At 45.9% G+C, this 22,242-nt stretch overlaps 1 protein-coding gene across 2 annotated transcripts in view; it reads right to left on the bottom strand.

Moving 5' to 3' along the window:
* The window catches only part of Cfap54 (cilia and flagella associated protein 54), a 270,869-nt gene that overhangs the window by 227,752 nt on the left and 20,875 nt on the right, over positions 1–22,242 (bottom strand). For both annotated transcript variants that reach the window (XR_015736721.1, XM_087901949.1), the window contains exons 6-15: positions 17,258–17,401; positions 14,791–14,904; positions 14,564–14,665; positions 11,715–11,913; positions 7,483–7,664; positions 7,228–7,393; positions 6,163–6,248; positions 3,010–3,144; positions 1,892–2,042; positions 626–702 (exon numbers count right to left, since the gene is read on the bottom strand). Coding sequence is in view for 1 of the 2 variants with exons in the window: in XM_087901949.1 (XP_087758075.1) it covers positions 626–702; positions 1,892–2,042; positions 3,010–3,144; positions 6,163–6,248; positions 7,228–7,393; positions 7,483–7,664; positions 11,715–11,913; positions 14,564–14,665; positions 14,791–14,904; positions 17,258–17,401 (1,356 nt within the window). In the remaining variant the exon portion in view is untranslated. The remainder of the gene's footprint in view (positions 1–625; positions 703–1,891; positions 2,043–3,009; positions 3,145–6,162; positions 6,249–7,227; positions 7,394–7,482; positions 7,665–11,714; positions 11,914–14,563; positions 14,666–14,790; positions 14,905–17,257; positions 17,402–22,242) is intronic.

Raw genomic sequence — 22,242 nt, 5'->3', positions numbered from 1 at the left:
GCACGAGCTGAGTGAAGCATCCCAACCCTTTACATCTGTGACTCAGGACATACTCAAACAAGAAGTGATGATGAAACGGCAAGACGTCCAGAGAGGCTGGAGAGTTGCTCAGTGGTTAAGGGTGACCACTGCTCTCAAAGGACCTTAGTTTATAAAATTCCAACACCTCCTTCTCCCAGTGACTCACAACTGTGTAACTCTAGCTAGCTCTGGGTGATTTCACACCCTCTTGTGGCTTCGGCAGGCATTGTCTTCATGCGTGCACCCACACGCAGACTCACATGTGAAGACTGCCTAGGTTCTTGCCTTAAACTTTTGTGTAGAACTAGTAGTACCTGTTCCCGAGTTCGGCCCAGTGGGAGGGTGTCTCTGTAGTGACCAGTATGCAGCAATAGAAATTCTTAAAGGCTCAACACTCAGAGACATTTCTACAATGAACCACTATACATCCATAAATTCTATACTGAAAATAAAAATTCACATTTTTAACAATGCTTTCCATAACATAAAAAATATAACACTATGTTTTATATGTTACATATTATAATTCCCATAATAATTTAATAGCATGTTTTATATATTATACATTATAATTTCCATAATATAATAATACTGCAATCAGTACCTTTAATATTGGAAGGATTTCTGGGATCCCTTTTGGAGTCCCAAGGAACTCCTCAGGCCCTTTTTTTGCAGCTGAATCTGAAAAAGAAAGAAAGTGAGAAAAAAAAAGAGAAAGATGAGGAAAAGAGAGAGCAAGACAGCAAATACCAAAGGGAAATACAGAAGGATGGGGGAAGACAAAATAGAAATACAAGGGTGATTCTGGGTTATTAAACTAATCTACTAAATCAGTTATCTTTTTAAATTAATAATATTTAGAAATGACTCAGCCTCATAATTTGACGAGATATCAAAATGTTTCTTTTGTGGACTTAAAGTTGTACTTATATAAAATAATCTTTAAAAAAACTCAAGAATTGTGTTTCTCAACAGGACAGTTGCGTGACTGCGGCCACTGCTCAGCCCTCTGTCCCTATAGAGGCCTTTAAAAGAGTGGCAGCCTTGTGGACCTGGACAAACACCAGAGACGTCTGTCCAAACTAGAGGGATATAAATTATAAGTACTTTAAGGCAACACTACATTTTTTATTTTTAAAATATATTTAATGATTCCAACTAAACAACATATTAATTCACAAATAAGCCATATTCCAGTATTGATGGAAATATCTTAACAAAGAATAAACACCTTAGGCTGTATTTAGCCTGGTTATGAGCAAACAGAGTAAAACAATTATCTTCCAAAAGTAACTCATGCATGAAACAATGAAATTGAATAAGAAACAGACTTTTGAAGATGGGGCCATTTTGGTTTTTTTTTTTTTTTTTTTTTTTTTTTTTGCTTTCAGTAATGGATAACCTAGAAAACATCTCTTGGCTGCAAAAGAAACAAAAAATATATTTTTAGACTTGTAAACTAAGAAAATAATAAAATAGTAAATATAAGGCAAGGAGCTTGGAAAAGGAAGTCACGGACTGAAGTAAGGCAGGAAAACCACACAGGTTTGCAAGCCCAACACCTGAGGTAGAGGGGGAAGGATCCCAAGTTCAAGTGTAGCCTTTGCTACAGGGAGTTCAAGGCCAGCCTGGGCTAACTGAGACCTCATCTCATTGGAAACAAAAACAACCCCCATTTATCCTGTTGGATACTATGAAAATTCTGAAGAGGGAGACCGGGCGCCATGCTACAGTCCTGGAGGGCAGCAGCGGTAACGGCTACTGGCAGTTACCCTGACTTCTAATGCATGTCTACATCATTAATTTGTCTATGCATAATATGTCTATGCATACGCTAACAACCTCACTGCGCATTCCATCCATCGCTTACCTGCAGATTTTCTGAATTTCCTTTTTGGGTTTCCCAAACACTCTAATATCTCACTTAGTCGTAAGGTGATCTCCGCCACCATCACGATGTCCAGATCTTCCAGCTGATAGCAGTGAATCACTTCGCTTATCTGCCACAGGAGATACACCCACTGCGGAAGGAAGATGTCAATCAAAATTAATTAGGATACTGTAGGAGGAGGCAAAGTTTTCCAGTTTTAGTTCTCCTTTGATCCTGCCCTGACCACAATCAAGTATTACCTAGGCCTCCTTATTAACGTATCTCAACCATAAGCAACATAAAGTGACTTTAATAGAATACTTAACAACGGATGCATTTACAAACATGCACAAATATCCACCTGCTTATAATGTGCATGTCTGTAGCTATGGAAACTTTTTTTTCTTTATCGTCAATATTCTCTATATTCTAAAATACAAAGTCAGCCAAGTGGGCAGGTGCTTCTGGCCCCACTCTAGGTGTCCAGAAATTGACTTTCAGGACTGTATCTCCAAAGCATAGCACATAACTGGCCAGGATTCTCTGAGAGCTACGATGGACCAGTATTTATCTACCCAAATCATCACTTAATACAGAACATGACCAAAATGTTGGATTGGTACAATAGTTTGTAGGAAGTTCAGGCACACTAGAAATTAAATATTTATCACTAAATATTTTATCTAAGTTCCCAGTTTTATGATGCTCAAATCCCGCACTTTCTCCTTCCAATGGGGAAAGCAGCTCTGTTGAGCAGTAAATATTACCAAGGAGCAGCTAATAAACATTATCACGGGGACAGCGCCCTGGTGCTTCCGTCTTACGGGTGCTTGTGCCGTCACTCCACCCAAGCTCACGTGGCCTGGACTTGTATGCGTCCCTTCCTTTAAAAGTGAAACCGTTTTCCACTCTCTGAAACCAAACTGGGCCAGGGCCCGGCAGCACACGTCCCAGGAAGGGTTCAGCAAGCACTGCAAAGAACAGCTTCCCACCTCACCCATCTGCAGAGGATGGGACTTAGGGGGCAGATCGGAGGGGAGGCCTGGACTGCAAATGTGGACTCAACTTGAGTTTAAGAAAGAAAGACACAAACATTCTCGTGAGAGAAAAGGGAGTACTTTGCTGGTGCTGATCTTGTGGGAATATTTTGCGAAGTCGCTTTTGGACAGGTTGATCCTCTGGATTCCCAGCTTGCATTTCTGCCATAAGAACGTTATTATGTCCACAATGACGTCCCTGTCAGGCTGCATATCCTGAGAAGGAAGATGAGGAGTTCGTCAGGAAGAGGAGGAAGACGGACGGCCGTAAGGCGCCCTGTGTGTCAGGCACGCACACACCTGTAAGCTTCACATGTCCCAGATGGTCCACCCCTCATCAATCAGGGCACTAAGGCCAGTGCCTTCATGTCGCCACCATTAACAGACAGAGAGAACCCACAGGGTCTCCCCACAGATAAGTGACCAGGAAGTCACAGGTGAGGAGGAGTCACGCCTAAGCAGACAGGCTCCCTGGGTTTCAGCCAGTACTCTGTGAAGTGGTTTGACTCTCAAACAAACAAACAAACAAACAAACAAACAAAAACCGAATCTGAAACATTTTTATCCAAGTCTGTAAACCAAGGAGTCCTCTCCAATTGGCAAAGGATACTTTTCTCTTCCTAAACTTCTTCTATCAAAGTAATAAAGAGCTGGAGAAGTGGAGGGTAAAGTGGTACCAGGAGTGGGAAGAGCACACAGTGGGAATGAGGAGAGAGTGCAGAGGAGGGTGGGGAGGGGGAGAGGGGAGAGAATGCAGGGTAGGGTAGGGAGAGGGAGTGGGGAAGAAGTTCAAGCTGCAGAAGAGGGTGGGGAGAGGGAATGGGGACCAGGAGGGCATGCAGAGGAGGGTGGGGAGAGGGAACGGGGACCAGGAGGGCATGCAGAGGTGGGTGGGGAGAGGGACTAGGGACCAGGAGGGCATGCAGAGGAGGATGGGGAGGGAGAAAGGGGACCAGGAGGGCATGCAGAGGAGGGTGGGAAGGAGGAATGGAGACCAGGAAAACATGCAGAGGTGGGTGGGGAGAGAGACTGGGGACCAGGAGGGCATGCAGAGGAGGGTGGGGAGGGGGAATGGGGACCAGGAGGGCATGCAGAGGTGGGTGGGGAGAGGGACTAGGGACCAGGAGGGCATGCAGAGGAGGGTGGGAAGGAGGAATGGAGACCAGGAAAACATACAGAGGTGGGTGGGGAGAGGGACTAGGGACCAGGAGGGCATGCAGAGGAGGGTGGGGAGGGGGAATGGGGACCAGGAGGGCATGCAGAGGAGGATGGGGAGGGAGAAAGGGGACCAGGAGGGCATGCAGAGGAGGGTGGGGAGGGGGAATGGGGAGCAGGAGGGCATGCAGAGGAGGATGGGGAGGGGGAAAGGGGAGAGAATCCAGAGGGTGGGGAGGGTGGAGAGAAACTGAGCAGATCTGAGCAGATCCCCACGTGGACATCAACACACGGCCCAGGACAGGCCTATCTCCTAATTAGTTAGCTCTTTTCAGAAGAAAAGCTGAACTGAGAGGTTCGTAAATGAAGTTTATGGCTAAAAATAAATCAAATGTGGGGCCCTTTGGACACTCTGAGACTGAGTTTGGTGTGTATCACTCCTCCCTGCAGCACAGGGAACTGAGCAGATCCCAAACACGGGTAAATGTGTTTGGACTGGAGTCAACCTGAGCTGAACTAAGACATAGCATGTATTCCTTTTAAATGCATGAGCGGAAGGTCTTTGCCCTTTAAGCCTTGATTTTTCTTTCTTGTTAAGTTCGCTGATTATATGAAATACCTGGCAGGGTCCGCTGATGCAGGCCTATAATCCCAGCTGGTCACTGCTCATGAGGCCGAGACAGAGGACCTCAGCTCCAAGGCCAGCCTGGGCAATTTAATGACATTCTGTCTCAAAATCAAAAGGAAAAGTTGGGCTAGGGAGGTAGCTCTGGGATAGAGCTACATGCAGCCTTATGGCCTATCCTAGAAACTAAGAGGGGAAAAAAAAAATCTACCACAGGTTCCAAGATACTCTGATAAATTCAGAAGAAACAGAAATACCATAAGAGTAAAGCACATTTTAATCCCCAATTCTGTTTCGTCTACCTAGGAAAAGAGTAATGCAAAACTTTACAATGAGTTTCTGCTTTTCATAACCATGAACCCAAGTTTCAAGTGAAACATCATAACTCTTCCAATATTCTATACAAAAGTAATGAAAACAGATTAGGGTACCACTGCTCAAAACGGGCTTCCAGGGACGCTCAGAGACACCCTGGGGACCCTGGGATCCAAATTTTAAAGTAGTGATAGAAGACCAGGTACGGTGATGCTCAGTGGCAGAGAACATGTCAAGTCAGACCCTAGGGTCAATCCCTCCCTGCCCCGGGGCGGGGGGGGGGGGGGAGGGAGGGAGGGAGGGAGGGAGGGAGGGAGAGAAGGAGGGAGGAGAGAGAACAGAGAGAGAAAGAGGGGGGAGAGAAAGGAGAGAGGAAGAGAGGGGGGACAGAAAGAAAGAGACAGAGACAGAGAGAGAGAGAGAGAGAGAGAGAGAGAGAGAGAGAGAGAGAGAGAACAGAGAGAACAGAGAAAGAAAGAGGGGCAGAGAGAAGGAGAGAAAGAGAGGGGGGAGAGAGAGAGGGAGAGGACAGAGATGGGGGAGTGAGGGAGAGGAGAGAGAGAGAAAAAGAGAAAGAGAGAGAGAGAGAGAGAGCTGCACTGCGTCACTCCTGGATTCCCAGCACCCGGAAGAACAGCTCATCAAGATCTTGCGTTCACTGGAGCCTGAGAGCAGTAAGACCCTCTTTTCAAACCCCAAGCTGGGAACTGGGGCGGGCCTGAGACACTGGTTTTACCCAATTCATGTGGACCATTTCTAAATTCTGGCCACTATGCGAAAAGGGACAAGAAGGAGGCATTGCCACCTTGGGCAGAAAGGCACCGTGGCCATACTGCACTAAACACATCCACTCTTCCCCCAGAAGCACTGCGGGGCTCCCTGCTCATTGGATGAAATACAGCCACCCTCGGACATTTTCCCAGAGGAGCAAGCAGACTGACACCCAAAGTGATGGCAATGGAAAGAAACTGGGAGCCCCAAGTCAGCCGCCAGCTCAAGGAAACTTCCTGATGAGCAAGTAACTAACAGCTTCACGAGCAGATCCTGCCATGTTTTAGACCTGGCCTCAGGCTAGAGCAGACTATTACAAGGCATTTTCCTTCCACACTCTCACAACTGATTTAAAAGAGTTACCTCACCTTGGAAGGGACACAGACACAGAAGTGAAGAATGGCTGCCAAACTGAAAATATCTTCTGAGTATCCACAGCTCCTCACACAAGACTCTGCAGGCGAAAGGCAGGGGAAAATGGGGGCAGGGTAACGACTATGAAGGACCAAGTACAAAACACCAAGTACAAAACACCAAGTTTACAAAGCGGCACACACGGCAGCCGGACCGTTTAGCATGCCAATAAGCTATTTAAGATGCTTCTGTGTGAAAATTATTCTCAGGAGCTGGAATTCAATGAAATAGACTAGTGTTTTGATTATTAATCCACAATATGTGTGTCAACTATGTCCAAAGGGAAATTGAAGGGGCTTCAATACTAGAATACTCTAAAAACGTGGAAATTGGAGGAAAGTATAAAAGTATTTATCCCGGTACCGATAGAAGAGGGAAATCTATCACTATGGGCACAGATGATTTACCGCAGCTATGTGATGCCTAGAAGAACATGGAAAACAGGGGCTGGAGAGATGGCTTAGAGGTTAAGGGCACTGGCTGCTCCTCCAGATAGACCCAAGTTCAATTCCCAGCAACCACATGGTGGCTCACAACCATCTATAATGAGATCTGGTGCTCTCTTCTGGCGTGTAAGCATATATGTAGCCATACACATAATAAATAAATTAAAAATTCTTTGAAAAAAAGAACATGGAAAACACAGGCACAAGAAATAAAGTGAATCTCACTGATCTAAAAGCAGACTAGATGATAAATTATGCAGACGACGGTGCCTAAGTCATTGATGCCCTAGAATGGGAAACGCTAAACGCCCGTCCCATCCCACTTTTCCCTTTGCCCAGCAGCCCTGCTCATCTCCCATTGACTCTAACACCGACATAGGACTTCCTTCTCGTGTCAAAAGTGGTTCCAGAGTCACATGCATGTCCTCATGTGACTAGGAGCCACATGGCCCTGTCACCTAGCTCTGTCTGACCTCCCACACACCAACTCCACTGTTCCTGACCACAAAGTCACCTCTGCCAGACGCTCAGCCACCAGGCACACCCCTAAGCCTTGAACAGGAAAACACTCACCGTGACAAGCAATGTGCTTTAGATAAATGTGAACCGACTGCCCCTCCTTATCGTTGTCCAGAGGGAAGATCTGGCCCTTGTTCTTCTTTATGTTGATCAGCGGTTCTACTGCAAGCAGGAGAATGAGATCCTTCTCTGCCTTCTTTAGCTCAGGGCTGTCCTGTTTCTGAGAAGAGTAGATCCCGCAAAGTAATTAGCAAGTCAACGCCATTTCGGCAGAATGGAAAAACACGTGAAGACCTCTGCCCGTGGTACCTGGAGAAAGCGGATAAGCTGTGCAGCTAGTGATTCGAATAACCCCCACTCCTCGTACGTGAATGCCAGTTTTGCCAATTTCACAGCAGCACGCGCGGAAATGATATTTTTCCTTTCGATCACATGCTCCAGGAGGGACGTTTTGGGGAAATCAAGTTTCCCATTTGCTCCAACATTTGAAACTAGAAAAGGAGAGAGGGATGTCTGGATGCCATTCATGCAAAGAGACATTTATTAGACGTTAGCCATTAGACTCTATCGGAACCTAGAAAAACAAAAATAAGAAATGGCCACAGTCCCCAGCCTCATTGTCACTGACTTTGCAGGGTAGTGGGCCAAATAAGAAACCTAAGTGGGCAAATGTGCAGTGCTATGGAGACAAATAGTGAGGACATCTAACATTTCCTAAAGCCACTCAGAAGAAAAAGCCTGGCAGTCTGGAGAGATGCCCAGGCGTTAAGAACACTTGCTGTTCTCACAGAGGACCCAGGTTGGTTGCCAGCACCCACATGGCAGTTTACAGCTGTCTATAATCCAAGTTCCAGGGAATCCAATGGCTTCTTCTGGCCTCTGTAGACATCAGGGCACAGGGCACCGGGCACATACATGGTGCACTCACATTCATTCAGGCAAAACACCCATGCACATGAAATAAAAATAAGTAAATCTATTTTTAAAGCAGAGGAGTCAAAGGAGTGTAGAACATAAAGAACTTCCACGGTGAATTAGCCTCGTAGGTAGCTTGACATTAGGAACAAGACCTAAAGAAGGGAGGGTGGCTTTTAGGGTCATCAGTAGCCATATATACCCATAGCAGTTGGCAGGGTCAGCTCTGAGCATCATTAAATAAGTGAAGGCAGAGAGAGAGGAGGCTGCCAAGCGAAAGAGAGAGTCAGCAGGAGCTAGAACTACAGAACCTACAGAACAGTGTGGGAGCAAAGCATTGTGTGTCACTCTGGGGTGGGCTTTGAGGTCTCAGATACTCAAGCTACAACCAGTGTGGCACACAGTTTCCTTCTGCTGTCTACATATCAAGATGAAGAACACTTGGCTCCTTCTCCAGCACCATGTCTGCCTGCACGCTGCCTTGTTTCCCACTACAATGATAAGAGGCTAACCCTCTGAAACTACAAGCCAGCCTCAGTTGAATGCTTTCCTTTATAAGAGTTGCTGCGGTCATGGTGTCTCTTCACAGAAATGTCACTATCACTTGAGAAATTTTTTAATTGAAAAAAGATTTATATATATATATATATATATATAATATTCTGATCATGATCATCATTCCCCTAGTTTCTCTCAGGACTTTTTAAATGAAGACATGAGGCCTTCATTAACATGCAGGATTAGAGGCTCACTGCCTTTAGGTAGACACACACATAATCTAAAGTTACACAAGCTAACATTTGGCTTCCTACGTCTCCTCCTAAGTGGAAATGAGAGTCAAATTAACCAGGTGATGACGACACACGCCTTTAATCCCAGCACTCAGGAGGCAGAGGCAGAAGCAGACAGATGTCTATGAGTCTGAAGTCAGTCTGGCCTACAGAGTGACTTCCAGAACAGCCACGGCAACACAGAGAAACCCTGTGAAGGAAAAAAATCAGCTGACTGCTGCAAGGCCGCAGAAGGTAAGTTCATGCGGAAAGAAAATTAAATATGCAAATATTTTCCAAGAAAACCCACAAAGTAAGCATCCTTTACCACAGGAAGTAGAAACATAGAACAGAGAGAATGAGAGCAGAGGTGTTCTCTCAGAAGTGAGAGGACTTCATGAAGTGAAGAAGGAGCAAGTGGAGATTGCATCTTGAGTCTACCAGTGCTGAGACTAGGAACGCAGTCGGTGGACAGAGCGCCAGAATAGAAAAAATAAAGCAAAAATGAGTGACCGGGAAATTCATGTTGAGAAGCGCTCTCAGATGGGAGGTTGGTGATGACTATAAAAATCTTGACATTTGTTTTGAAGAAAGAAAGGTAGATACAGAGAAGGAATGAAAAGCAATGGGAAATTTATTAAAAAAAAAATACAAGACAAGAGCTCAAAATGCCTCTTGTATCACTGGACCCGGTGTGATCAAACATAAGAATAACATAAGAAAGACAAAAGCATAAAATCTATAAAACGACGAGGTCTAACTAGCATTAAACCCTCCCACAGAAACCTTGTGCCCAAGACATGGAGATGCAGTATACAGATGCTAAAATAAACAAGCCTTAAAAAGTAAGACTTTGAATCCATTGCCTTGGTGCTTAAAGTTCTCAATGTTTAGCCTTGAGTCAAAAGAAATGACTTAGACAGGTGCAACGAAAATTGGGAAGTAACCATGAGAAGCACACGTTCATAAAACCGTTGGTTGTCTTAGAAAGGCAGTAATCAGAGGCTCTGTGCAGACCGGAATATTCACTAGATAATCAGCAGTGTATTTAGGAAGCGGCCAAAGAGGAAAAGGATTGCACATGGCAGGGCATCTTTAGCCATTGGGAAAACTGCAAATTAAAGGCACAAGGAGATTACCCACCTATAAGAATAACTAAATAAAATAAAAAATAGCGGCAGTGCCAATGCTGTCGACGCTGCTGTGAGATTGCATCACTCACCACAGCAGGCTGGAATATGAAATGGCACAGCAAACCTGGAGAGAATGACAGCAATCTCTTCCAAAACTAAATGTGCACTTGTGTTAGGAATGAGCAACTAGACCACAGAAGTGCTACATTATTTTCAAATAAAAGTTCCAAAATCACAGCAGTTTTATTCCTAACAGCTCTAAACTTGCGACAACCCAACTATCTCTCCATGTCAAATGGTTAAACAAACCGTGGCGCAGTGGGTCACAAAACCCCACCCAGCAATAATAAGAGTGGACAGTTGCTGGGCAACAACCGGACACCTCACTGCAGGATGCGGATGAGGAAGGAACGGGGTACACAGAAGCTCCAAGTTCAGGGTGAGGATATCAGCAGAGGAAGGAAGCCGTCTTCAAAAACGGTGCTACGTCAACGGTGCTACGTCAACCAGACAGACACACAAGCGAGCAAATGGTGAGCTCTACTCATACCAACAGAAATAGCGTGGATGTGGATCTTATGAAAAAAAAAAAAACTAAACACTAGGACTTATTGGAAAGAAACATGGGGCATCGAAAAAGCAGAGGTTTCTTAAATACCAAACAAAAAGAGCTAAGTCTAAAGGATGCATTGGCAAACTGGACTACATTAAAATTTAAAAGTTTCTGGGGTCCGGAGAAATGGCTCAGTAGTTAAAAGTACTGGCTGCTCTTCCAGCAACCTCAGGCTTGCTTGCCAGCACCCACACAGGGGCTTAGAATCAGTAATTCCAGTTCCAGGGGAACAGACACCCTCTGCTGGCGTCCACCAGCACCAGGCCCACGAGTGGAGCACAGACATAAACACAGGCAAAAGACTCAGACATAAAATAGAAGTCAAAATAATAATTTCTGTCATAATAGATACCACTACGAGAATGGAAAGAGGGTTGGGAAAGAAGGCCCGGTCAATGGACGGCTTGTCACTCACGCATGAGGATGAGTTCAGTTTATCCGTGTGAAACGCCAGGCATGGCGGGCACGCTGTGATCCAGAGCTAAGGAAGCAGAGACAGGAGGATCCCTGGGGCAGCTGGCCAGTCAGTTTAACAAAATCAGTGACCCTGACTCAAAAAAAAAAAAGTGAGAAACATATCTGAAGTCCTTCTCGTCTTCACAGGCATGACTGAACGCATGCAAGCACGCACACGCAAGCACGCACACATATGTATCATGAACGGGTGTGAACAATCCCCGTGAACAAAAGAAACCTTAACAAAATTAGGAATAAAGAAACTTTCTTCATCTGAATTTTAAAAAAAAGAATCTATACAGCACTTTAGTAAATGTCTGAACTATTGGTAAAATGTTGAAGGCTTTCCATCTATGGTCAAATTGGGACAATATCAGCGTGTGTTTCTGGGGATTCCAGACAGCGCAATAAATCGGGAAATGAAGGGGGAAAATTAAGAGAGTAAATCCCAAAAGAAAGAAATGCAATTGTCATTACTCAAAGATAATGAAATATTTTAGAAAATAAAAAACAACCTAGAAATGAATTATTTATAGCATGGTCACTGACTTCAAGGTCAATCTGTAAACTTGATGCTAATTTCTCATATATGGGCCATCACACTGAAGGTGTTTGCAATCAGTGTCCACTAGGAAGTATGAACATATTATTTACCTATCAAAAGTTCTTTTCCAGCCATGAACAGTTCCAAGACAACATCACGGAGCTCCACCTCGTCAGTCACCAGGGGTCCAGTTTGCAGGACTCGCCTGCTCGTGTCAGAGAGAGATTCCAAGACAGCCAGAAAGCGGGCCGAGGTGCTATCAAATAGCTCCTCCAGCAGCCGTTCCGTGACCGTCCGTGGCCATATCATCTAGATATGAGAAAGAAAACCCGAGTTGCTAGGAGGCAAAGGCTACTACTGCCTGCTTCCCTAGTGCTGAGGGAAGTTAGAGCTAAGTTAGGGAGGCGGTGAGATGGTTGTTTGCAGGCCTTTTACATCACCTCAGACACCGTTTAAGGAAGTCCCGAAACCAAAGACTTTGCTCTTTCTCATGTGCCCAGTGTTTCCAAGGCGGCATACGAAAATTGTTTACTGCGGTCATTTATCAAGGTAGCATTGTCTCCGCGTGCTTTGTGGCACCTTGGTGACAGCCATAGGGAGCTGACACTCGAACTTTGCTGGCCTCACAGTCACTTAGGGATCCCTTTTAGATTCAAGGTCAAATGTCCAGAAAATCTGGAAATTGAAGTCACACAGTGTTGGCGAATGCTGCAGGAGATTCTCACACAGAATGTCCTCGGACCCAAATCTGAACAATTTTAAGGTGTCATTAACTAGGGAGTTCAGTGGTTAGTGCAATGGAAGGCTTGATCAGCCATATATTAAAAGCAAGTGGCTGCCTAGGCCTCTGCGACTGCCTAGGCCTCTGAGGCTTCCAGCCACCCTCCTTCACACTCAGTGACTCCAGGTGTTTAAATAGTTTAAAACTCTCCCCTCTGACAAAGGGCCTGTCCTCAGCCTATGGGCTGCCAATAAGGAAGCTGGTGCCTGTAAGTTGCCAGCCACATTCCCATGATCCCCTTGCTGTATTTCTTCTTCTAGAGGCAAAGTTAGAAAGAAAGACCGAGATGGGATAAAGCTGCCTTGACCCATGTTTTCCCAGTACTAGCTTCCCTACCCATTAGCTGTAATATCTTTGATTCCGCAGGCCACCGGACATTAAAAACCTCAAGAAAAGTTGAAGTTTATACTTTGCCCTCCCTCCCCCAGCAGAGGTGAGGGCTCCTCTGAAGATTTGTACTAGAGGTTAAAACAGTGCTTTTAAAATATATTTTAAAAATAATAAATAAAGATATAAATCCTATAATAAGCTTTTTGATAACTAGAAGTCTCATAAACAAAATGCTATTTTCTCCTAATTGGCGAATGTAGCAGTCAGCCTGGGCTAGTGAATTCCAGACCACCCTAGGCTACAAAATAAGGTCCTGTCTAACAAACAAACAAACAAAAAGCAGGGGGTTTTCTTTTTTAAGAAACCTCAAATGACTGAATTTTAATATAGTTTTATCTAGAAATGTAAATGTTTGTGGAGGGTATATTTAATTCTGCTAAAAGAACAACTCCACTTCCTGACTGGGTGCTCAGTACGGCAGCCCTGAAGGTTCAGACATCTAAATTTGGCTTCCACAAGGGAAAGGGCTATCAAGAAAGGAAAACAAATTGTCCCTGCCCTATTACACAGGGAGCAGCATTGCAACTAACCGAGCTGAAGGAGAAACAGCCTGCAGCGGGGCGAGCTACCAGCCTCAGCGACTGGAGAGCATCCAGCAGTGTGGGCTAAGGCTTCAAGGTAGGCATGTAAGCTAAACTCTTCTGGAATTGTAGTCAAAATAGTCATGCTAAATAACAGCAGGTCAGCCCTGGGCCTGAGATAATATTTGCAGATATTAATTTAAAAGGGAAAGGGGGTCAGTCCTGTATGGTGCAAGCTCTAAGGAGAGAGAAGTTAGGGTTGGCATTATGAGATGACCCTGGACTCGGGTTCACCTTCCAGTGCTGCAGGGCATGGTGGGGGAACAGGCCGGGGAGCGGGCGGGAGCGGGGCGGCCCTGAGCCCTGGTATCTTCCTGTCTTGTTGAAAAGCGCCACAGCAGGTGGATTCCAAGCTCCCTTCCAGGTTCGGAGATTCTGCGGCTCTTCTGTCAGAACCTGCTCTTCCTCTTCCCCAACTTGCCTTCATTTCCAGTCCCTGCACAGCCTCTCACAGAGGAGAGCTAGCTGACGTGAGCCCAGAGGACACTGAACTCAGAGAGGCAACAGGGAAGGGTAAAGACAGAAGGGAGCACAGAGGGATGGGAGGAAAGGGTTGGACCCCACAAAGAGCATCTCTTTCACTCCCCCAAGACAGTATTTAATGCTGAGGTTGGGAGCGGCCATGTGACTAGTTAGGATACTGGAGGAGGGTGTCACTTCCTAAGCTCTCTGTCATCCTCCGGCGGAGAAGCCAGCAATGTCTAAATCATAAGAACTGCTCCCAGGCCTAATCCTGAACAGCCCGTTAGCAGCCCCTCTGGTGACTCTGTTGGTTCCTAACTCCAATGGGAAATTATTTCTAAGCCGTCCGAGATGTGTGGGTTGTTCGGTGCGAGCGTACAGTCTACTTCATGATACTCCCCATGGTAGACCCAAAGCTAATGAGAAAACCTCAAAGCTAACGCCAAGTGGCCCAGGCAAGGGCCCGTGCAGACCCACCCAGGACCGTCCATTTGCAAAGGTCTTTCATGCAAACCTTTCCCGAGCTCATCTTCCGCCTCTCACCCATTAGCGTTGCAAAACTGGGATGATGTCAGGCCCAAAAAGAGAAATGGATGCTGTGAGACTGTGTCTCAGTTGGAAAGGCATTCCACTGCTCCAAAATCTAGGGCAGGATTCACTCATTAGCAGCTAGGCATAAAAGATACAAAGGAACAGCCCGGCCATACTGCAACATGGTCGTCTAGGGAAGGTCTCCGGGACTCACGCTCTGAGCTTCCTTTAGGTTAATTCTTATCTTCGGTCTGAACACAGCTTTGTTCTTTCTTCTGGACTCGAACACTCCTCTTTTGAAGATCATCACGGCCATCTGTCTCAAAGAGAAGAATTGTCTATGAGGTGACAACAGGGCGCGTGCCCCAGCCACCAAGACTGCGCATGCCATCAATATAGTGCCGCTCAGGACATGTCTTCCGTTCCATGAAATTTTCATACCTTTATCGTGGCCTCTCTGTAATGCCTTCGGGAGTCCTCCTGAGACTTGGAGGAACTCATTAATTCCAGTTGCCTTAACTCGTCAATTTTAGCTAATGCACGTCGAGCAAATGCCTGTGTGGCAATTAAAACAAATTTAATTCACAATAAGTTGGAGAATGGTGATTAAAAATGTATAGAAACAGTATGTTTTGATGTCTGAGGCATTTGATTTAATCTGAGTTAAACTGCTGGCTGCTGTTGATTCCTATCACACGGTAGCTCTCCAATCCATCATTTCCTACGAGCACCATTAAGCTCTATAAATCTAAAGTTAATAAACATCCTGACACATTAACTTTATGAATTATAGAATTTCTAGAAGAAAGCCAAAATGTGGGTTAAATAGAACCTTTGTACAGAGTACTGCTCCTCTAATAACGCCTACAAGCATGCTCACACTTGAATGCACACACACATGCACGCACACACATTTACACCATCCTGAGATGGTCTTCTCAAGTTTCAATCTTCCCAGGATAACGTGAGATATAATCTCTTCAACCTCTCTCATGCTGACCACTACAGTGTGGCGTCTCTAAAAGGTCGTATTCGTTTTCAGATCTCCAATACCCATTGCAGAGGAATCCTGAGCAGCCTGAAGGAGAGGCAGGAAGAAGGCAGGCTAGCTCATGGAACCGTTTCACCACGTGACGATTCTCTAGAGACAATAGCAAGGGTTCGGAAGAGCCCTTGAGAAGAGTCCAGTCGCAGAAGGTTACATCACAGGTGGCTCCAGACGGTAACAGCTAGCACATCGGGCTTCCAAAATTACATGTCATTGATTTTGCCATTTTTTTTTGAAAATACTTCACTCATAGCTTTTAATAACGAAAGTCCCGGGCCAGCTGCAGATTAGAATGAAGGAATGTATAAATTTTCCAGTAGGCACTGACACCAATAAGAATCAAAGCACCAGAACGACCAGCGTTCGGTCCCTGATCATAGCGGTGGCCATGTTGCAAGCCGTGCCTACCCTAGAGAACTCGAGTTAAACATGCATATGTGGGGAATTACCTTGTGCTATAAAAATAGTCTAGCAGGGTTTGAATTCAGCTGCTCCTCTAGCTAGGAACAGCTACCACCTAACTGTCCAGAATTAATCCAGGCAGGAGAAAACAGATGTAAGACACCATTAATGGCCAAATTCTGTCTGTTGAGTTGTGAACAGATAAAGAGTAGATGGATGTGAGCCAGCCATGAAAGCTGTGTCTTGCACCAGGCTCCGAGCCCAGGGACTAAGGGCGTACTGAGATCCAAGCAGCAGGCTTCTCACCAGGCTGTGCAAGCATCATGAGACAAGGATGCCTTTGCCGGAGTAAAGAGGTGTGGTTTCTTATTCATTCTTATTACATTCACCAACAACTGAGTACCGTGTACAGCAGGAAATATGCTTTTAAATTTATGCTGAGAGTCTGTGCCAATCAATGGGAGCTTGTTACATGTCAAATGTTAGGTCTAAAAGACGTACCAAAATAAAGAGGGATTAAATATAACTGATAAGCCTGGAGGCCGTGGGAAGGTCAGGCAGGTGTATAATAGGGGCCGGTGGAGTCTCAAACTGAGCAGGGAAGGAGCTTCCGTGTGAGAACAAGCTGAGGGAAGGAACCGGAGACTAAGCGTGGAGGAGGACGAAGAGGGCTGGGGAGGCAGGTCCATGGGCAGACAGCTTGCTGCACAAGCAGGAGGACCCGAGTTTGGATCCCCAGAACCAAAGTGAAGCCAGACACAGCAGCTCACATCTGTACTGTCACAGCATTGTTATGACAACACGGGAGGCAGAGGCAGGCAGCGCTCTGGAGGCTCACAGGCCAAGCGGCCTGGAACAAGCAATAGCAGGCAAGGGACCCTGTCTGAACCAAAGTGAAAGGTAAGGCCCAGCACCCAAGGTTGTCCTCTGACCTGTACATGTGCACTGTGGTGCCTGTTCCCCCTACACGAACACATATACACACACATGCACACATACATACATATACATACGCACACATACATGTGTGCGTATGTATACACACATATACACATGCATACACATATTTACGCATTCACATACACACACAAGTACCCACACATACATACATATACATTCACACATTCATAATAAATATACACATACGCATACACATACATACATACACACACACACACACACACACACACACACACACACACACACATACACACACACCATAAGGGACAAAAGGAACAAAAAAGACCCAAGATGACAGAGCCAGAGTTAAGAGGAGACAGCACAAAGTAGAACGAGAAAGCCACGAAACAGAATAACCAAGAAGATGCCTTCAGTTAAGAGTGGAAGTTTCACGGCCTTGCCTCTTTTCCCTTCTCTGGCTGCTGTGTTCCCTGGAGACCCGGAAGGGGGTCTGACACGTTGTGTTTTAAATGCTGAAGCCACCTGAAAGCCACGTACCTCCCCGTGGATGCTGGCCTGGCAGTCGTAGTGGCACTGGCAGACAGCAGTGTAAAGAGTGGCTCTCCAGGTCAGGTACCTGACGGACAGCAGAGGGACAGAGGACTCCATGCAGATGCTGGCCCACAGCAGGTACTCTAGGGCCTGGGGAGGGAAGCAGAGAGCACAATTTGGGTTGATTCTCATCTCTCACATGATCCATACTGATATTATTTAGAATCATCGAAGTCTAAGCTATGCGTGCAGATTGCTGGCTACTCCTATCAAAGGTACCATAAACAGTGGGGCAAAGAAGACTAGTAGTGTTTTATGTGTGTATGCATGTTCATATTATGCTGGTGTGTGTGCACACATATGTGTTTGCATGCGGAAGCCAAAGTCAACATTGAGTGTCACCCCAATTGCTCTCCATCTATTTCTTGAGACCCAGTCTCTCACTGAGCCTGGGCCTCACTGACTCAGCTGGACTGCTAGCCAGCTCCACCTAGTATCTGCCTGTCTCCACCTCCTCAGTGCAGGGATTATAGGTGGGCAGCTGTGCCTGGCTGCTTTTTAAACATGGGTTCTGGAGATCAAACTCAGGCCTTCATGTATGTAAAGCAAGTACTTTACTAACGGCCCATCTCCCCGTGCCTTGAAGTTTTGTTCTTGAGTTGAAAAACCCCAAATCTCAAAGTAACTGTTTTAGAGTGTCCTTATTGTTCTAGACTAGTTCCTTAAGAGGCCTCTGAGCCGGGCTCATTTTCCACAACATGCTTCATGTATGAACTGTAGTCTTGGAGCTACTCAAAGCTGCTAGCTGGTGTGTGGCATGGGTATGTTATTTTGGTTTTGGCGGATGGGCAAAGTGGAAAGGGCTTATCACTGTAGACTTCCAATGTTCACTAGAAACAATCAGACTGAAATCAGGTCAACTTAGGCTGCACTCCCAATTTGTCTCTCTCCAGACCTCATCTTGTCATCTGTACCAAAGGGTAGATTAACACATCCTGGCCAGGCTGCTCTGGAGAAAGAACCAATGTACATGTTCCTCTGGGTGTAGGGTTCAGCACGCTATCAGTACTTGTCCTCGTTAGGGCTTCTATTGCTGTGATGGAACACCATGACCAAAAGCAAAAGGAAGAAAGGGCTTATTGGGCTTATACTTCCACATTGTAGTTCATCACTGATGGAAGTCAGAATAGGAACCAGGAGGCAGGAGCTGAAGAGGCCATGGAGGGGTGTTGCTTACGGGGCCCGCTCAGCCTGCTTTCTTATAGAACCCAGGACCACTAACCTAGGATTGGCCCCACCCAAAATGGTATGAACCCTCCCATATCAATCATTAATTAAGGAAATGTCCTAGAAGTTTGCCTACAGTCCAGTCTTATGGACGCATTCTCTCAGATGAAGTTCCCTTCTCTCAGATGACTCTAGCCTGTGTCTAGTTGACATAAAACCAGCCAGCATATACTCTAGAAATGGCGCCCTCAGCACCGAACACAGGAAAACTGACAAGCAGCCTGGATTCTCAAATAACAACAACTTTGGACAGTGGAACAAAACCTCTCTCCCAGTATGAAAATATGCCTTCTCCTAATGACTCGCCTTGAGAGGGGAAAGCATTCAAAAGACCCCGCGACTTTGTGAATGCTGAGCAAACCCACCAGATTCGTGTGGTGTTTAATAATCAAACTGAGGATGACAGTGATGAGAGCCAGACTCTGCTGCCATCCTTGGTGCTTCAGAAGAGGAAAGAGCAGAACTTTCCACCTCTACTGAGTTTCCATCCAAAGGAGAAGCAACTATTGGATGCAGGTGAGTGTTTAATAGCAATGTGCAAATCTTTGCTAACCCAGGCAGGAACTTAAGTTCCTCCCACTAGATTAGGGAGCTCCTGTGTGTTCCCCATCACTGCAACCCCATCTTATCTGGCAAGCAGTAGACACACAGTAAATACTTGTTGACTAGCAAACTGACCCTCACTAAAGTGGAAACTCACCAGTGGGCTGTGGAAATACTTCAAGCAATCACTGAAACGGAGGGGCTGGAAGCTCCTCTAACTTCCTCCCCATCAACATCACCAGCACCAACCCTGGACATCCCACATCTTCCCCTTACCAAGAGTTCCTGTCCCAGGAACAGGGAACATAACGTGGCAGCATAGGACAATTTCCATTATGAAAAAATGACAACAATGATTTCATCATCTAAACATAAAATCCACCTTGATATGCTCTCAGCGCTTGGTCCTGGTTAGATCTTCTGGAAAAGTACCAAACAATTCTAAACTCACTTCCGAACACTGCCTTCCATGGACCTGAGAATACCGAAGCGGCCTAGGCTCCCCACTATGCCGGACCTCCATAGAACTCATCAAACTTCATCTCCCTTGTCCCGCAGTGTCTAGTGACTTCGCTCCAGGGTGCGCTGGTGACCCCAGTGAGAAGGTCCAGGACCAGTTCTGCACACCATTGCCAAGTCAGCCCCACGTCGGCTTGGTGCTTTCTGCCCCGGCTGCCGCGGCTGTTTATTTACTTTGCCAGCATCGTCAGAGCCTCCTGACCGTTTTCTCACACCCACTGCTCTCTCCACAACAACCCTATTTCTGGATCAGTGTGGTTCAGAGAATATGGAACGAAATTATGTGTAAATAACCTCTTCAGATCAGCATGCCTTTGCAAAATCCCTCAGGACTTCTGCAGTGGGAAATTTCATGTTTCTAAATGAAAATAGCTTCCACTCACGGTTACGCACACCATACTAGGGTTTGGCTTTAGGAGTTGGAATTAAAGATAAAAAACAAAGTGTATTATATTGCCAGAAGGGACCCTAAGTTAAATCTAACCTAATCTGACTCAGAGAGTGTAAACTGCTTCTAAGAGAGAGACAAACTGGGGCTGGAATTCAAGTCTTTAAATTGTGAAGTACAGCATTCTCCCTGCACACAGCGAAGCCTTGACAAAGGAGAGGAGAGAGCCAAATGCGCTGGAAAACCTGCTTTGAGTTTGGAGATAAAAAGGCATTTCACAGAAAGAAAGGAAGAAAGGAAGAAAGGAAGAAAGGAAGAAAGGAAGAAAGAAAGAAAGAAAGAAAGAAAGAAAGAAAGAAAGAAAGAAAGAAAGAAAGAGGGAGGGAGGAAGGAGAGGGGGAGAAAGAAAGAGAGAAAGAGAGAGAGAAAAGACTGGGTTTGTAGCATTTTTCCCTTGCCCTAAAGGCTAGAATTAATTATATCTCATAATAAAATGGACAGGCTACAGCACAATAATTTTCTTCCCAGAAAAACAAAACTTCTAAAAGCCAAAAAGTAAAAAAGTAGATGGATCTAAACTGTGGGCCTCACAAAAGCATGCATGCTTCAGGTGTCAGCAGGAAAAGACACACAATAAATGAGCTCGGCCACAGGATGGCACTGCAGCCTTGTCTATCAACGTTTATGTCGGGTGCCATCTCCAGGCTGACGTCAAGTTTATGTAATACTACATGAGCGACTTCATGACTGGGCCAGCCGAATACTTTACTGAAAGACCCGTAAAAGTAAAGCGTACATCCATACTTTAGCTAGCATATTCATTAATGTTTGCTAAATCCCGGACTGCAGCTTTAAATGCCTCAGAGAATGCTAGATGTATTCTGTGACCCAAAGCAAATGGGTCACCTGACTGTTGGGAATAACAGGCTCAGGTAGATGACTCCGTGACGCTGAAGCATATACTGGTGAGCACACGAAGTGGCTTCTGTCCGCGGAAAAGCCCTTCATCAGTCTCGGTCTCTTGGATTCCTTCAGGGGAAAAGATCTGCCCCTCCCACACAGCTCCTCCAGTGGAGGAGGCAAACCAGAAGAAGATAGGCAGGGAAGGAGCGACTCGGAGAATGGAGAGGCATTGCTCTTAGGGTGCTGTGCGGTGGTACAGTGTGGCAATGGCCTCAACACACCTCAGACTACCATCCGAATTGTGAGCAAACTCAGGTTTCTCAGCCTCCGCATCCCCGTCTGTAAGCTGACTGAAAACAATATCCTCCTTAAAGTGTTGGCATGGGGACTCTGTGAGAAGATTCACCAAAGTACTTAGCAGTATGGTGAGCTCTTGTCCAGACGGTGATGAGGTGGTGACGATGATGATGACAGAGACGATGCCCCCACCGTGGTGGTGGCACTGATGATGTCTACCTCAGAAGACTGTGGTGAGTACGGCTATGCATGCAAAGCCCTTCCATGGCACCCAGAGCATAGTAGGGATATCGCAACAGTGAAGGGTGGCCATAGTGCCTGGGTTCCACAGGACTGGGAGCTTACGCCAATCAAAGAGTTGCTAGAGAAGCCCCGGTCTAATTCTGTCTTAAGCAATTACAGACGTGAACTTGGGGACTGGGAGAAGGGTTCCTTTGGTAAAAATGCCCCATGCGAACATAATGACCTGAGTTCCGTTCCCAGCAACCCTGAAAAAGCCAGGCACGGGGGTAAGTGTATTTCACCCCAGCACTGGAAGAAGTGAGAACCGGACAGGTGGTCAACTAGAGCTTACTGGCCAGGTAGGCTAACTGAGCTGTGCAGGCTCCAGGAGACGGCCTGTCTCCAAAGCCAAGGGGAAGAATGACTGAGAACAGCACCTGACACCAACTTCTGGGGCCACACACATTCACACATGTGCATGTGCGTGTGCACATGCACACACACACACACACACACACACACACACACACACACCACATATGCCCGCACCAAACAAATAATAATAATCCTAAAGAGTCAGACAAGTTCTATCAAATCAAAATTCTCTAGAGCCTGGAGACTTCAAATGTGGTGGGATCGCCAGGGCTTATCTCTACCAAAGGGAGCTATCCGTGTGTAACTTCAGATCGGCAACCAATTTACCGTGTGGAGGTGTGAGGATTTCTAGGTAAAATTTACTAATTCCCTTGAAGCTTTCCATCCCGAACAAATGGGGAGAATTAAGCCGATCTTCAAGGGCCGGCTGAATCACCTCAAATTCCTGCCTGCCTCC

This window comes from Myodes glareolus, chromosome 26 (genome assembly GCF_982192425.1).
Source record: "Myodes glareolus chromosome 26, mMyoGla1.1, whole genome shotgun sequence".
Taxonomy (NCBI): Eukaryota; Metazoa; Chordata; class Mammalia; order Rodentia; family Cricetidae; genus Myodes; species Myodes glareolus.
The sequence above is the reverse complement of the archived record's forward strand: the minus strand, read 5'-3'. Positions and strand labels throughout refer to the sequence as shown.